Consider the following 18,192-nt stretch of genomic DNA (forward strand, 5'->3'; position numbering starts at 1 on the left):
GTGAAAAGTGAAAGTGACGTCGCTCAGTTGTGTCCTACTCTAGCGACCCCATGGACTGCAGCCTACTAGGCTCCTCCGTCCATGGGATTTTCTAGGCAAAAGTACTGGAGTGGGGTGCCATTGCCTTCTCCAAACATGATACTAAGCTCATGTTATTCACATAACATACATACCTAGAATAATACTGCATGCAATTCTGATCAAAAAATTTCAATATAGATATTTTTTAATGATATTTTTAAAAATTCAGAAAAAGAGAAACTAATCATGGGGATAGGACATGAGGATTAAATTAAACATTCCAATATTCTCATCTAAAAAGAGGTGGTATTAGTAAAGTGTAGGAAATTATGACTGATATTGACAGAGTAAGCTTTGACTTAGGCAGGCTTAAAAAAAAGTCTGCATAAAAGTAGAAAGGAGATTGATTTAGAACAGATCAAATTAAATACTCTTTTACTTAGCTGTAATGAAAATATGAAATTTGTTACCTTGTGAAGCTTCAGATGCTGGATATATAAATAAGCTCAAGAAAGGTTTACATGATATGTGTGAAAACATGTATCCCCGTGAAAGTTAAATCCATAATGGATTATTAAGGGGACATTAGAGCCATTCATGAAATACTGGCTAACCTTTTTAAATCAGTGTAATGGAAGTTATATACTAATACTGTCTTGTTCCACAAATACCACTTACTGTTGCTGTCAAATAGCAAAATTCTAGACTGAATAGAACATTGATCTGGCGTGGCATGATATTTCTGCTGTTTTTATGTGCCAGTCATCATTTTGTACTACTCATTTCCTATAAAATGAAAGCACCCAGAGTGACCTTAGGTTTGATCTTGAGTTTTTTTTTTTGGAGATTTTTGTTTTTTTGATGTGGATCATTTTTTAAAAGTCTTTATTGAATTTGCTACAATATTGTTTCTGTTTTATGTTTTGTTTTTTTTTGACCTTGAGACATGTGAAATCTTAGCTCCCCGACCAGGGATCAAACACACACCCCCTGAAGGTAGTTTTAACTACTGGACTGCCAGGGAGTTCCCTACCTTTGAGTTTTAAGGATGAATATTACTTATGTAATACAAGTAATATATTTTTGTATTAAGCTTTTAAATCCATATTGTCATATATTATATTAATACGAAATTTTCATTCTGTTCACATATGTCATGGATTTTTATGTTTTCATCTTATGAGGCATTTTTGTGTAATCAAAGGACAAGATAAAACTTAATTTCTTCTAATTTTATTTTATTTTTTTGAATTGTTGTAATCATTTGTATATGTATTTACATCTTATTACAGAGTCTAGAAGACCCAAATCCATTTGAATTGCAAATTTTGGTTCATCAAAATGTCACCTCTTGTGATCCAATAAATAATAAGAGAAACTCATATCTGGAAAATAACTCTGACCAGGACCCTCCACATGTGTTAAGAAGATCGTCCAGACTAAAAGTAGTCAGAGAGGTAAAGCCCACAGATGACATGTATAAGATGCCAGAGGAAATTTTACCCAAAATACTTGGCTGTGAGGATCAAACAAATAATAGCTCTTCAACTGAGAATTTCAGGTATGCTATAGACTTATGCTTGGGACATTAGAGTAAGTTTACAATTCAGTTCAGTTCAGTTGCTCAGTCATATCCGACTCTTTGTGACCCCATGGACTGCAGCATGCCAGGCCTCCCTGTCCATCACCAACTCCCAGAGTTTACTCAAATTCATGTCCATTGAGTCGGTGATGCCGTCCAACCATCTCATCCTCTGTCGTCCCCTTCTTCTCTTGCCTTCAGTCTTTCCCAGCATCAGGGTCTTTTCCAGTGAGTCAGCTCTTCATATCAGGTGGCCAAAGAATTGGAGTTTCAGCTTCAACATCAGTCCTTCCAATGAACACCCAGGACTGATCTCCTGTAGGATGGACTGGTTGGATCTCCTTGCAGTTCAAGAGACTCTCAAGAGTCTTCTCCAACACCACAGTTTAAAAGCATCAATTCTTAGGTGCTCAGCTTTCTTTATAGTCCAACTCTCACATCCATACATGACTACTGGAAAAACCATAGCTTTGACTAGACGGACCTTTGTTGGCAAAGTAATGTCTCTGCTTTTTCACAGTTATGTTTAAGTAAAGAACTTTATTTTTCAGTGTTGTTACATTTATTTTTCAATTAAAAAAACCCCAGAAAACACCTTTACTTTCTTTTTTTAGGATAAAGTAATGGGAAATTGCATTTTAGCTTAATGCTAATTTTCTTTCTTTGTTTAAAATCCATCACCATACATAGTTACAAATTCTTTTTTTTGGGGGGTTGAGAACTTCTAAGGTTTACTCTCTTAGCAACTTTTCAAACATGTAATGTGGTATTATTCACTATAGCCACCATGCTATACATTATTACCTTTTGACCACCTTTACTCGTTTCACTTACCCACCCTGTCTCTAACCTACAGAGCCAGTCTGTTCTCTGTATCTACTAGTTTGTTTGTCTTTTTAGATTCCACATGTAAGTGAGGTCATACATTGTTTGTCTTTCTCTGTCTGGCTTACTTCTTTTAGCGTAATGCCCTCAAGGCCCATTTGTGTTGTCACAGATGGCAGGATTTTCTTCTTTTCTGTGGTTAAATACTTTTCCATTGTGTGTGTGTGTGTGACATTTTCTTTATCCATTCATCCATCGATGGATACTTAGGTTACTTCCATGTCTTGACTGGTATAAATAAAGCTGTAGTGAAAATGGGACTGCAGATATTATTTTGAGATAGTGATTTTGTTTCCTTTGAATAGATACCCAGTAGTGGAATTGCTGGATCATATGGTAGTCCTATTTTTAATTTTTTGAGGAATCGCCATACTGTTTTCTATAGCGGTTACACTAATTTACATTCCCAGCAACAGTGCATGAAGGCTCCCTTTTCTCTGCACCCTCTCCAGCATTTATTATTTGTAGACTGTTTGATAATGACCATTCTGACTGGTATGGGGTGATATCTTATTGTGGTTTTAATCTACATTTCCCTGATGACTAGTGATGCTGAGCAGCTTTTCATGTACCATTTGGATGGTGGGCCATTTGGATGCTTTCTTTGGAAATGTCTCTTTAGCTCCTCTCACATTTTTTAATCGGATTCATTTTCTGTTTTGTTGTTGAGTTGTATGAGTTCTTTATATGTTTTGGATATTAACTCCTTTTCAGATATATGATTTGCAAATATTTTCTCCCTTTGGTAGTTTTTTTTTTTTTTTTATTTTGTTGATAGTTTCATTGTCTATACGGAAACTTTGATGTAGTTTCACATGTTTATTTTTGCTTTTGGTGTGAAATACAAAAAATCATTTCCATGACTGATGTCAAGGTGCTTACTTACATTTCTTCCTAGGAGTTTTATGGTTTCATGTCTTGTGTTTAAGTCTTTACTCCATTTAGAGTTGATTTTTGTATGTGGTCTAAGATCGTTGTCTGTCCAGTTTTCGTAACACCATTTATTGAAGAGACTATCCTTTCCCCACGGTATATTCTTGGCTCCTTTGTCATAGATTAATTGACCATATATGAGTAGGTTTATTTTGGAATTCTCTTTTCTGTTTCATTGATCTATATGTCTGTTCTTATCTCAGTTTTTTACAGTTTTTGATCAGTGCCATACTACATGGCAAGTCCTTTCTTTCTTGCAGAGAGCCTGCCTCTTTTTCCCTAGAAGTTGGCAATAGAGTAGATAGTGGCATGCCTAGGTGGGGAGTGAAGGACAAGAGACTCAGAATACTCACACTTGTGACTGACTTTCCCTAAAGGAGAGATACCATAGATGACAAAAAGATAAGCCTAGAAACCATAATAACTGGCATATATGTCACTGAATTATCTGCAGCTTAGTCAGGAGCAATCTTCATGTATAAAACTGCCATCATGCATGACAACAGCCTAGTAAAATACCTTTGAGTTTTAAAAAATATTAGTCAAAAATTTGGTATGATTCTCTGTGAATGTTTGTGGACAACATGATAGTAATTTTAAAAACACGTTTGATTTTCAAGAATGCAGAATCCTGCTTTAAAGATTGAAGGTAAAGGGAAGACTGTTCCTTCATCCAGGCTCAAGAATGGAGAACAGATCAAGAAAAACAGAAAACTTGCAGGTGAGGCCTGTTTTCTTTATTTCTTTAATAAGTAACTTACAGAAACAGAATTCTGGTACTAAAAAGGATTTAGAGATTATTATATCTCAACTTTCTCATTTTACTGATGAGGAAGTTCAGAAAGGATTTTCCCCAGCACTGTGCAGCTCATCAGCAGTATAACTAGGACTTGATCCTTAACTTCTACCTTATAAGCTTCCCTGGTGGCTCAGTCAGTATCCTTAACTTCTACCTCATAGGGTCATGTATTTTCTAAACTGGTACTTTTAAGACAGTAATTTCAGAATCCTTTTTGGATTCAGATGTCTGACCTCTTTGTGGTGTAACTAGCCAACATAGGCTTTGGGAAATTAAACCCAGAAGAATAAATAGAGGAAAGAAGGCAAACGTATTATGTTTGTAGATGTTATTTCTTTGTTCCTATATGTAAAACCTGAAAGAATGAACTTAAAACTGTCAGAAATAATAGGAACCTAGAAAGCGACTTAGCAGCAGTGGCAAAAAGACTGGTTACAAAAAACAGATAGTGAGACAGTTGGTAGAATTGAGATATGGATTGTAGATTAAAGATTAATATTTTATCAGTGTTGAATTTTCTTAATTTGATCATTATGTAAGGTAGTATCCTTGTTTTTAGAGAATATATCCTTAAGTATTACTGAGTAAAGGAGCATGGTATATACAAATTGTTATTTCTGTGTGTATATATGTCTGTGTGCATGTATATATAAAGAGAGAGAGAGAATGATTTAAGTGGTGGCAAAATGTTAACAATGGGTGGATCCTTTGTTTTATTTTTACAACTGTTTTATAAATCTGAAATTATTTCCAGCTAAAATGCTTTAAAAAATGTAATAAAACAAAAGATGACAAATAAATATCTTTCATATATACATTGCTGCTAAGTCGCTTCAGTCGTGTCCAACTCTGTGCACCCCCATAGACGGCAGCCCACCAGGCTCCTCCATCCCTGGGATTCTCTAGGCAAGAATACTGGAGTGGGTGGCCATTTCCTTCTCCAGTGCATGAAAGTGAAAAGTCAAAGTGAAGTTGCTCAGTCATGTCCAACTCTTAGCGACCCCATGGACTGCAGCCTACCAGGCTCCTCCATCCATGGGATTTTCCAGGCAAGAGTACTGGAGTGGAGTGCCATTGCCTTCTCCACATATATATATTACACATTTTCAAAATATAAAGAAGATCCCATTTACAATAGTTACAAAAGCGAGAAAATACCTACTTATATGCTGCTGCTGCTAAGTCACTTCAGTGGTGTCCGACTCTGTGCGACTGCATAGATGGCAGCCCACCAGGCTCCCCCGTCCCTGGGATTCTCCAGGCAAGCACACTGGAGTGGGTTGCCATTTCCTTCTCCAGTATATGAAAGTGAAAAGTGACAGTGAAGTTGCTCAGTCATGTCCGACCCTCAGTGCCCCATGGACTGCAGCCCACCAGGCTCCTCTGTCCAAGGGATTTTCCAGGCAAGAGGACTGGAGTGGGTTGCCATTGTGCCATGCCTGCATGAAGAGAGTGTAAAAATTATGCTGAAGAATATAAAATAGATGAATAAATGGAAAGAAGAACCGTATTCTTGACAATAAAGATCCAGTATTATAAGAAACTTCTCCCTAAATTATTCTGAAAATGCATGGCAGTGCAATCAGAAACAGATTTCATGTATTTGTTAATTGTTTTTTTTTTTTTTTTTTTTGCTTTATAGGTCTGGAGGCTAGCTTGAGAATAATATAAAATTTCAATTGGAAAAGTAAATATAAAAACTAGCCAAGAAAATTCTGAAAAAAAAATAAAAGCCAAGGGAGAATAGAGAGGAACAAACCAGTTCTACATAATATGAAAGCAATTAGAAAAGCAATAAAAATTAAAATAATTTGATACTGGCACAAGAATCAACAGATAAGTCAATGAAGCAGAATAAAGTGTTTAGATGTAGAAGCCAGATACAATGGGAATATGGGGTCAGGTCTGTGATAAATACGGCATCTAAAATTGGTGGCAGAGAGAACTAAGCAATAAGTAGTGAAAAACACAAAACTGGATCATCCCTGTATCATTCCTTATACCAAACTTAATTCCTGTTTGGCCAAAATGTTTAAAACAAATGCCCTAGAAGAAAAGACAAGTGAATCTTTTGCAATCTTGGAGAAACCTTTGTGTAGAACAGCTCAAACCCAGAAGCCAAGAGGGAAAAGAATGATAAAATTGACTACATTCATTTTAAAAAAATTGTATGGAAAAATATCCTAAAGAAAATCAGTCATCAAACACAGAAGAAATATTAGTAACAATGACAAGGAGTTAATTATAATTGTATGCAAAAACCTCTTACAAAACAGTTAACTATAAAGAACATAGGTAAGGGATATGAACAAGGAATTCACAGAAAAAAATACATAAATACTTGAAAAGATTAACATCTCATTCACATTTAACAAAATGCAAATTAAGAGGTGTAATTTTCACCTAAGAGAATGCCAGTAAACATTTGAGAATTCTCAGAGACAGGAATGTAACAAAATATGTTTTTGATAATGGTGTATGTTCAGTCTTTTTACAGGGTGGTTTACTTATATTCTTCAGAATTTTAAATCACAATTCTTTTGAATCAGCAATTCTACTTACAGGGATTTATTCTATGGCTATGTTTACTCAAATATGTAGATATATTTCATAAGGATGTTCATCATGGCATTGTTTACTATAATAAAATGACTTAGAAACAACCTAAATTGAATAGTTAACAAATTACAATATAACCAATTAAATAATATTCAGTCATTTATGAAATCAGAAGACTATAAATATGTGGATAAGGAAAAAAAGCTATTTTTTTTTTCATGTAATAAGAGTGATTCAAATTTCTTGTTGGAAACAATGCAAGCAGCAGTTTTAAAGTACTAAAAAAAATTCTATACCTAGAATTCTATAACTAGAACCTAGAATTCCATACCCAATATAATATCTTTCAGAAGTGAAGGTGAAATAGTTTTAGACACACAAAAGCTGAAAGGACATATCAGCAGCAGACCCGTATTAATAGGAAATTTTAAAGGACATTCTTCAGGCAGTAGAAAGATGACACTCAATGGAAATCTGCATTTACACCTTGAAGATCATTGGACTTGTTAACTATATGTATAAAAATTATTCCATCAAACTGTGGAAAATTCTTAAAGAGATGGGAATACCAGACCACCTTACCTGTCTCCTGAGAAACCTGTGTGCAGGTCAAGAGGCAGTAGTGAGAACTGGAACAACAAACTCTTTCAAAATTGGGAAAGGAGTGCATCAAAGCTGTATATTGTCACCCTGCTTATTTAACTTCTTTGCAGAGTACATCATGAGAAATGCTGGGCTGGAAGAAGCTCAAGCTGGAATCAAGATTGCCAGGAGAAATATCAATAACCTTAGATATGCAGATGAAACCACCCTTATGGCAGAAAGTAAAGAGGTACTAAAGAGCCTCTTGATGAAAGTGAAACAGGAGAGTGAAAAGGCCGGGATAAAACTCAACGTTCAGAAAAGTAAGATCATGGTATCCGGTCCCATCAATTCATGGCAGATATGGGGAAACAATGGAAACAGTGACAGACTTTCTTTTTTTGAGCTCCAAAATCACTGCAGATGGTGACTGCAGCCATGAAATTAAAAGACGCTTGCTCCTTGGAAGAAAAGCTGTGACCAATCTAGACAGCATGTTAAAAAGCAGAGATATTACTTTGCTGACAAAGGTCTGTCTAGTCAAGGAAATTTTTTTTCCAGGAGGCATGTATGGATATGAGAGTTGGGCTATAAAGAAAGCTGAGCGCCGAAGAATTGATGCTTTTGAACTGTACTGTTTGTGAAGACTCTTGAGAGTCCCTTGGACTGCAAGGAGATCCAACCAGTCCATCCTAAAGGAAGTGAGTCCTGAGTATACTCCAATAGTTTGGCCACCTGATGTGAACAACTGACTCACTGGAAAAGACCGTGATGCTGGGAAAGATTGAAGGCGGGAGGAGAAGGGGACGACAGAGGGTGAGATGGTTGCATGGCATCACTGACTCAATGGACATGAGTTTGAGCAAGCTCCAGGAGTTGGTGATGAACAGGGAAGCCTGGTGTGCTGCAGTTCATGGGGTTGCAAAGAGTCGGACATGACTGAGTGACTAAACTGATGGATAAAAATACAGATTTTTTCTTATTGATCAATTTTAAAGAATAGTTGACTATTTAAACAAAAATAACAATTGATTATGAGATTTTAAATGTACATAAAAGTAAAATGCCTGGCAATATAACATAAAAAGACTTTTAGGGGAGAAATGGAAGTATACCACTGTAAAATTTATGTAAGGAGATATCATTTGGAGGTACTGTGATAAGTTGATGAAGAAGGAAATGGCAACCCACTCCAGTATTCTTGCCTGGAGAATCCCATGGACAGAGGAGAGCCTGGTGGGTTACAGTCCATGGGGTCGCAGAGAGTCGGACACGACTAAGTGACTTTCACTTACTCACTCACTCATGATAAATTGAAGATACACTATAAACTCTGAAAAAAACATTTTAACAAATAAATAATCACAATTAAGAAGTAAACACAGATGATATAATGGATTAACAAAAATATTCATTTTTAATCCAAAAGGAGGTAGAAGAGGGAAAAGAAAATAAAGAACAGATGAGAAAAATTGAAAAAAAAAATAAGATGATACGCTCAAACCCAACCATACGTTAACAATCACACTGAATATAAATGATTAAGACACTGTCAGTTAAAAAGCAGAGTTTTTGCTGGATCATCGAAAAAGCAAGAGAGTTCCAGAAAAACATCTATTTCTGCTTTATTGACTATGCCAAAGCCTTTGACTGTGTGGATTACAATAAACTGTGGAAAATTCTGAAAGAGATGGGAATACCAGACCACCTGACCTGCCTCTTGAGAAATTTGTATGCAGGTCAGGAAGCAACAGTTAGAACTGGACATGGAACAACAGACTGGTTCCAAATAGGAAAAGGAGTCAGTCCATCAAGGCTGTATATTGTCACCCTGCTTATTTAATTTATATGCAGAGTACATCTTGAGAAATGCTGGGCTGGAAGAAGCACAAGCTGAAATCAAGATTGCCGGGAGAAATATCAATCACCTCAGATATGCAGATGACACCACTCTTATGGCAGAAAGTGAAGAGGAACTAAAAAGCCTCTTGATGAAAATGAAAGAGGAGAGTGAAAAAGTTGGCTTAAAACTCAACATTCAGAAAACAAAGATCATGGCATCCGGTCCCATCACTTCATGGGAAATAGATGGGGAAATAGTGGAAACAGTGGCAGACTTTATTTTTTGGGGCTCCAAAATCACTGCAGATGGTGACTGCAGCCATGAAATTAAAAGACGCTTACTCCTTGGAAGGAAAGTTATGACCAACCTAGATAGCATGTTCAAAAGCAGAGACATTACTTTGCCAACAAAGATTCGTCTAGTCAAGGCTATGGTTTTTCCAGTGGTCATGTATGGATGTGAGAGTTGGACTGTGAAGAAAGCTGACCACCAAAGAATTGATGCTTTTGCAGTGTGGTGCTGGAGAAGACTCTTGAGAGTCCCTTGGACTGCAAGGAGATCCAACCAGTCCATTCTGAAGGAGACCAGTCCTGGGATTTCTTTGTAAGGAATGATGCTAAGGCTGAAACTCCAGTACTTTGGCCACCTCATGCGAAGAGTTGACTCATTGGAAAAGACTCTGATGCTGGGAGGGACTGGGGGCAGGAGGAGAAGGGGACAACAGAGGATGAGATGGCTGGATGGCATCACTGATTCGATGGACGTGAGTCTGAGTGAACTCCGGGAGTTGGTGATGGACAGGGAGGCCTGGCGTGGTGCGATTCATGGGGTCTCAAAGAGTCGGACATGACTGAGCGACTGAACTGAACTGAACTGAAACTATATGCTTACTTTCAGAAACATATTTGAAATATAAATGCATAAATGAGTTAAAATGAAAAGAATAGAGGGAAAATATACTTTGCTAGCATCAATTGTATTCGTTTCCTATGGTGATAACAATTTACAACAAAGTTAGTGACTTAACACAAATTCATTCTCTTACAGTCCTGAAGTCAGAAGTCCAAATGAGTGCTGGGAGTTAAAACCAAGGTCTCAGCAGGGCTGGCTCCTTCTCTATGCTCAGGGAAAAATGTGTTCCTTTCCCTTCCAGCTTCTGAAGGCTATGGCATTCCTTTGCTGCTGACTGCTGCTGCTGTTGCTGCTGGCTACACCTGTCCAATCTGTGCTTCTCTTGTCACTTAGCCTTCCCTTCTTTAATCTTTTTCCTTTCTTCTGTGTTTATTTTTAATACAAAATTTAAAGGTTGTACTCCACTTGCAGTTATTACAAAATACTGGCTATATCCCCCATATTGTACAGCATATCCTTGTAACCTGTCACACACCCAATAGTTTGTACTTCTCACTTCCCCACTCCTATATTGCCCCTCCCCACCCCACTGATAACTAGTTTGTTCTTTGTATCTGTGAGTCTTTTTGTTATAGTCATTAGTTTGTTGTATTTTTAGATTTCACATATGAAGGATACCATGTAGTATTTCTCTTTCTGACTTATTTCACTTAGCATAATAGCCTCCAAATCCATCCATATTCCTGCAAATGGTAAAATTTAGTTCCTTTTAATGGCTGAGTTCCTGGTGGCTCAGTGGTAAAGAATCCACCTGAAATGTAGGAGAAGTGGGTTTGATCCCTGGGTCCAGAAGATCTCCTGGAGAAGGAAGTGGTAACCTACTTCAGTATTCTTGCCTGGGAAATCCCATGGACAGAGCAGCCTGGTGGGCTGCACTCCATGGGGTTGCGAAGAGTCTCATACAACTGAGCAACTAAACAACAATGGCTGAGTAATATTCCATTGTATATGCATAGCACATGTCCTTTATCCATTCATCTGTTGATGGACACTTGAGTGGCTCCCATATCTTGGCAATTATAAATAATGCTACTATGACCATTGGGGTACATGTATCTTTTTAAATTAATATTGTTGTTTTTTTCATATGTATACCCAGGATAGGAGTTACTGGGTCATGTGGTAGTTCTATTTTTATTTTTTTGAGAAACCTCCATACTCTTTTGCAAAGTGGCCACACCAATTTACATTCCCACCAACCCTTTCATCTTTAAAGAATTCTTGTGATTGTATAGATACCCAGATAATCCATGGTAAGATTCTCTTCTCTAGATCCTTAATCACATCTGCAAAATCTCTTTTCCTGTCTATAAGAGAACATTCTCAGGGTTTGGAGGATTAAGATATGAAGGAAGCTGTAAACAAAACAACAGATTGGAAGGAAATAGTTGCAAATGATGTGACCAACAAGGGATTAGTCTTCAGAATTTACAAATAGCTCATGTGGCATAATATCAAAACAAACAAATCAATCAAAAAATGGGCTGAAGAGCTAAATAGACATTTCTCAAAAGAAGGCATACAGATGGCCAAGAGGCACATGAAAAAATGTTCAACATCACTAATTACTAAGAGAAATGCAAATCAAAACTACAGTGAGATATCATTTCACACCAGTCAAAATGGCTATCTTCAAAAAATCTACAAACAATAAATGCTAGAGGGAGTGTGGAGAGAAGGGAACCCTCCAACACCATTGGTGGGAATGCAAATTGGTATAGCCACTATGGCAGAAAGCGAAGAAGAACTAAAGTGCCTCTTGATGAAAGTGAACGAGAAGAGTGAAAAAGTTGACTTAAAACACAACATTCAGAAAACTAAGATCATGGCATCCAGTCCCATCACTTCATGGCAAATAGATAGGGAAACAGTTGAAACAGTGACAGACTTTATTTTGGGGGCCTCCAAAATCACTGCAGGCATGGAATTAAAAGATGCTCACTCCTTGGAAGAAAAGCTATGACTAACCTAGACAGCATATTAAAAAGCAGAGACATTACTTTGCCGATGGTTTTTCCAGTGATTATATAATGATGTAAGAGTTGGACTGTAAAGAAAGCTGAGCACCAAAGAATTGATGCTTTTGAACTGTGGTGTTGGAGAAGACTCTTGAGAGTCCCTTGGACTGCAAGGAGATCCAACCAGTTCATCCTAAAGGAAATCAGTCCTGAGTATTCATTGGAAGGCTGAAGCTGAAACTCCAATACTTTGGCCACCTGATGCGAAGAACTGACTCACTGGAAAAGACCCTGATGTTGCGAAAGATTTAAGGTGGGAGGAGAAGAGGATGACAGAGGATGAGATGGTTGGATGGCATCACTGACTCGATGGACATGAGTTTGAGCAACCTCCAGGAGTTGGTGATGGACAGGGAAGCCTGGCGTTCTGCAGTCCATGAGGTTGCAAAGAGCTGGACACGACTGAGTGACCAAACTGAACTGAACAATGGAGAACAGTATGGAGGTTGCTTTCAAAACTAAAAATAGAGCTACCATATGATCCTGCAATCCTACTCCTGGACACATATTGGGAGAAAAACATGGTCTGAAAGGATTCATGCACGCCAGTGTTCATTGCAGCATTGTTTACAATAGCTAAGGCATGGAAACAACTTAATACTCATCAACAAAGGAATGGATAAGGACGATGTGGTACATATGTACAATGGAATATTACTTAACCATTAAAACAAATGAAATAATGCCATTTGCAATGGAGAAGGCAATGGCACCCCACTCCAGTACTCTTGCCTGGGAAATCCCATGGACGGAAGAGCCTGGTAGGCTACAGTCCATGGGGTCACAAAGAGTTGGACACGACTGAGCGACTTCCCTTTCACTTTTCACTTTCATGCATTGGAGAAGGAAATGGCAACCCACTCCAGTTTTCTTGCCTGGAGAATCCCAGGGACGGGAGAGCCTGGTGGGCTGTTGTCTGTGGGGTCACACAGAGTCGGACACGACTGAAGCGACTTAGCAGCAGCAGCAGCAGCAACATGGATAGACCTAGAAATTGTCATCCTGAGTGAAGGAAGTCAGAGAAAGAGAAATATTGTATGATATCCCGTATATGGAATCTAAAAAAGAAATGATAGAAATGAACTCATTTACAAAACAGAGACAGACTCACAGACTTAGAGAACACACTTAAGGTTACCAGGGGAAAGAGTGATAGGGGAGGGATAGTTAGGGAGTTTGGGATGGAACTGTACACACTGCTATATTTAAAATGGATAACCAACAAGGACTTACTGTATAGCACAGGGAACTTTGCTAAACATAATATACCAACCTAAATGGGAAAAGAATTTGAAAAAGAAGAGATACGTGTTTATATAAAATATTGCAACTCTCAAAAAAAAGATATGAACATCTTTGGAGGACCATTATTTATCTTACCACACAAATTAGAAGATGGCTGAAGTCACTATATACTGTTATATAGAACAGCATATATTATGAACTATAATACATTATATAATACATCATTAGTACCAGACAGAGTAAATTTTATAACAAAGAATCTTAGCAGGGATAAAGTTATTCCATAATGATGCAGGGGTTACTTCCCCAAGTGTGTGTGTGTGTGTGTGTGAGTCACTCAGTTGTGTCCAACTCTTTGTGACCCCACGGACTGTAACCCACCTGGCTCCTCTGTCCATGGGATTCTCCAGGCAAGAATACTGGAGTGGGTTGCCAGTCCCTTTTCCAGGGGATCTTCCTGACCCAGGGATCGAACCCTGATCTCTTGCATCACAGGTAGAGTCTTTACCATTTGAGCTACAGGGAGATCTCTTCCCCAAGAGTACATAATAATTCTAAATAATTTTTCTCTCTTTTTTCTTCCAGTTTTGTTGAGATATAATTGACATACAGCTTGGTATAAATTTAAGGTGTACAACATAATGATTTGACATTATATATCATGAAATGATTACCCAGTAAGTTTAGTGGACATCCATCATCTTATATAGATACAAAATTAAAGAAATAGAAAAAAATTTTTTTCCTTGTGTTAAGAAGTCTTAGGATTGACTCTTAACCACTTTCACACATAATATACAGCAGTGTTAATTATATTTATCATATTGTACATTATATCCCTAGTACTTATTTATAACAGGGAGTTTATGCCTTTTGACTGCCTTGATGCAATCCCCCCAACCCCTTCCCCTTACTCCCAATAACCACAAATGTTGTCTCTTTTCCAATGAGTTTGTTTATTTGCTTGTTTATTTTTGAAGTGTAATGACCTCAACTTTGCATTGGCTTTATAGTGATTCAGTGTTTCTGTACATTTTAAATTGATCATTATGATAAGTCTAGATACCATCTTTTACCATACAAAGATATTACATATTACTGTATTCTCACACTGTACACTTATACCTGGGCCTCATTTATTTTGCAACTGGAGTTTTGTACCTCTTAGGATCCCTTACCTGTTTCTCTTGTCCCCTCACTCCCTCCACTCTGGCAGCCACCTGTTGGTTTTCTGAACCTGTGACTCTGTTTCTGTTTTGTTACGTTTGTTCATTTGTTTTGTTTTTTTAGATTCCATATATAAGGGAAATTGTACAGTGTTTGTCTTTCTCTGTCTGACTTGTTTCACTTAATACCCTTTATGTCCACCCATGTTGTTGCATAGGGGAAGATTTCACTCTTTTTATGGCTGTGTAATACTCCATTTTTACCTTTTCATATTGTTCATGGGGTTCTCAAGGCAAGAATGCTGACGTGGTTTGTAATTCCCTTCTCCAATGGACCATGTTTTGTCAGAACTCTCCCCCATGACCTGTCCATCTTGGATGGCCCTACATGACATAGCTCATAGTTTCATTGAGGCACACAAGACTGTGATCCATGTGATCATAAAAAACAGAGACATCACTTTGCCGACAAAGGTCCGTATGGTCAAAGCTACGGTTTTTCCAGTAATACATGCATATGAGAGTTGGATCATGAAGAAGACTGAGTGCTGAAGAATTGATGCTTTTGAACTGTGGTGTTGGAGAAGACTCTTGAGAGTCCCTTGGACAGCAAGGAGATCGAACCAGTCAGTCCTAAAGGAAATCAACCCTGAATATTCATCAGAGGGACTGATGCTGAAACTGAAGCTCCAATACTTTGGCCACCTGACACGAAGAACCGTCTCATTGGAAAAGACCCTGAGCCTGGGAAAGATTGAGGGCAGGAGGAGAAGGAGGCGACAGAGGATGAGATAGTTGGATGGCATTATTGACTCAATGGACATGAGTTTGAGCAAACTGTGGGAGATAGAGAAGGACAGGGAAGCCTGGTATGTTGTAATCCATGGGGTCACAAAAAGTAGGACATGACTGAGCAGCAAACAACAGTAATATTTCATCGTATACATATGTCACATCTTTATCCATTCATCTATTAATGGACAGTTAGGTTGCTTCTATATCTCTAAAAATGCTGCAGTGAACGTAAGGGTGCATGCATCTTTTCTAGTTAGTGTTTTCACAGAGGATCTGAATAGATGTTATTCCAAAGAAGACAAATAGATGGCCACAGACACATGAAAAGGTGCTCCACGTCACAAATCATCAGGGAAGTGCAAGTCAAAACCGCAATGAGATATCATCTCACCCCTGTTAAAATGGCTGTTATCAAAAAGACAGTAAATGACAAGTGTTAGGGAGGATGTTGAGAAAAGGAAACGCTGTGCCCTGTTGGTGAGAAATGTAAATTGGTACAGTCACTATGGAAAACAGTGTGGGGATTCCTCAAAAAGTGGGAGCTACAGTATCATCCAGCAGTTCCACTCCTGGGTATCTCTCTGAAGTAAACAATTATTCTGTTAATAACAGAGTTTCAAAATACATGAAGCGAAAATTGATAAAAGTGCAAGAAGAAATAGACAAACCCACAATTATAGTCAGTGATTTTAATGCCAGTCTTCACTGATCGTTAACTCATTATAGTGACTGAAGTGGACAGTAAGGATAGAGGGGATTCAAACAATGCTATCAGACAGCTCGGTCTGTTTAACATCTGTGTAACTTTCCACTCAAGGTCAGAAGATAACATATTTTTTTCAAATGGACTCAGAATATTTATCAAGATAGTTTATATGCTGAACCATAAAAGAAGTATCAATACACATAAAAGGATTAATATCATAAAGTGTTTTTTATGATTCCGAATAGAATTAACAGAAGATCAGTAACAGATCTCTATAAAATCTTGAGATATTTGGAAAGTAAGTAACACACTTTAAAATAACCCATGGGTCAAAGAAATTTAAAGGAAATTTGAGAATATGTTTAGCTAAAATAGAGTGAAAATACAACATAGCACACACAAAAAAGTCACTGTAGGAAGGCACCGTCTCAAAGCCAGAAAGAGAGGTCTCAGCAGAAACAGAATTATGTAGCACCTTAATTGTGGACTTTCAGCCTCTAGAACTATGAGAAAATAAGTTTCTGTTGTTTAAGTCACCCAGTTTGTAGTACTCAGTTATGTTAGCCTTAGTCAACTAATACTAATAGTCAATAATAGCTAATTTCATGAAGATGTCATGAAAAGAGTGATGGGGGAAATTGTAGTACTAAATGCCTATGTTAGAAATAAAGAACCCTCTCAAATCAGTGATACCAGCTTCTAACTTAAGGAACAAGAAAAAAAAGAGTGAATGAAATCCAGAGTAAACAGAGGAAATGGTAAAGGAGAAAACAATGGTAAAGCAAAAATCAATGAAATTTAAAACAGAAAAATAATAAGGAAAATCAATAAAAGTAATCTTGGAGATCAGTAAAATTGATAAACCTTTCTCAAACTGACCAGGAAAAAAAAGAGAAGCACAGATTACCAACGTCAGAAGTAAGAGAGGTGACATCATGACCTAGTCTACAGATATGCAAAAGGATAATAAGGGAATATTATGAACAACTTTTTGCTGATGCATTAGATGAAATGGACAAATGCCTTGACAGACATAAGTATTATAAAGCAATGGGCAACCTGAGTAATAACAAATCTACTAAGTAAATTTCATCTTTATTTCAAAACTTCCCCACCAAAAAGCAAATCAACAAACAACAACAAACCAAAAAAACTTCTAGGCCAAGATGCTTCCTTATTAGTTGACTAAGGCTAACATAACTGAGTACTACAAACTGGGTGGCCTAAACAACAGAAACTTATTTTCTCATAGTTCTAGAGGCTGAAAGTCCACAGTTCAGTTCAGTTCAGTCGCTCAGTCGTGTCCGACTCTGCGACCCCATGAATCGCAGCACGCCAGGCCTCCCGTCCATCACCAACTCCTGGAGTTCACTCAGACTCATGTCCATCGAGTCAGTGATGCCATCCAGCCATCTCATCCTCTGTCATCCCCTTCTCCTCCCGCCCCCAATCCCTCCCAGCATCAGAGTCTTTTCCTATGAGTCAGCTCTTCTCATGAGGTGGCCAAAGTCCTGGAGTTTCAGTTTCAGCATCATTCCTTCCAAAGAAATCCCAGGGCTGATCTCCTTCAGAATGGACTGGGTGGATCTCCTTGCAGTCCAAGGGACTCTCAAGAGTCTTTTCCAACACCACAGTTCAAAAGCATCAATTCTTTGGTGCTCAGCTTTCCTCACAGTCCAACTCTCACATCCATACATGACCACTGGAAAAACCATAGCCTTGACTAGACGGACCTTTGTTGGCAAAGTAATGTCTCTGCTTTTGAATATGCTATCTAGGTTGGTCATAACTTTCCTTCCAAGGAGTAAGCGTCTTTTAATTTCATGGCTGCAGTCACCATCTGCAGTGATTTTGGAGCCCAGAAAAAAAAAGTCTGCCACTATTTCCACTGTTTCCCCATCTATTTCCCATGAAGTTATGGGACCAGATGCCATGATAGTCCACAACTGAGGTGCTACAAAATTCTGTTTCTGCTGAGACCTCTCTTCCTGGCTTTCAGACAGTGCCTTCCTGCAGTGACTTTTTTGTGTGTGCAGAGAGCTTCAGTGTTTCTTCCTTTTTTATAAGGATGCCAACCCTATTATATTAGGGCTTCAACACATGAATTTTGTGAAGATATACTTCAGTCCATTATACCTTTAATAGT

General features: G+C 37.9%; 1 protein-coding gene across 1 annotated transcript in view; it reads left to right on the forward strand.

The window, feature by feature from the left end:
• The window catches only part of ANKRD31 (ankyrin repeat domain 31), a 128,882-nt gene that overhangs the window by 29,426 nt on the left and 81,264 nt on the right, over positions 1-18,192 (forward strand). The window contains exons 9-10 of the mRNA XM_025296392.3: positions 1,314-1,582; positions 4,042-4,142. Of these exons, the coding sequence (XP_025152177.3) occupies positions 1,314-1,582; positions 4,042-4,142 (370 nt within the window). The remainder of the gene's footprint in view (positions 1-1,313; positions 1,583-4,041; positions 4,143-18,192) is intronic.

This window comes from Bubalus bubalis, chromosome 11 (assembly GCF_019923935.1).
Source record: "Bubalus bubalis isolate 160015118507 breed Murrah chromosome 11, NDDB_SH_1, whole genome shotgun sequence".
Lineage (NCBI taxonomy): Eukaryota > Metazoa > Chordata > Mammalia > Artiodactyla > Bovidae > Bubalus > Bubalus bubalis.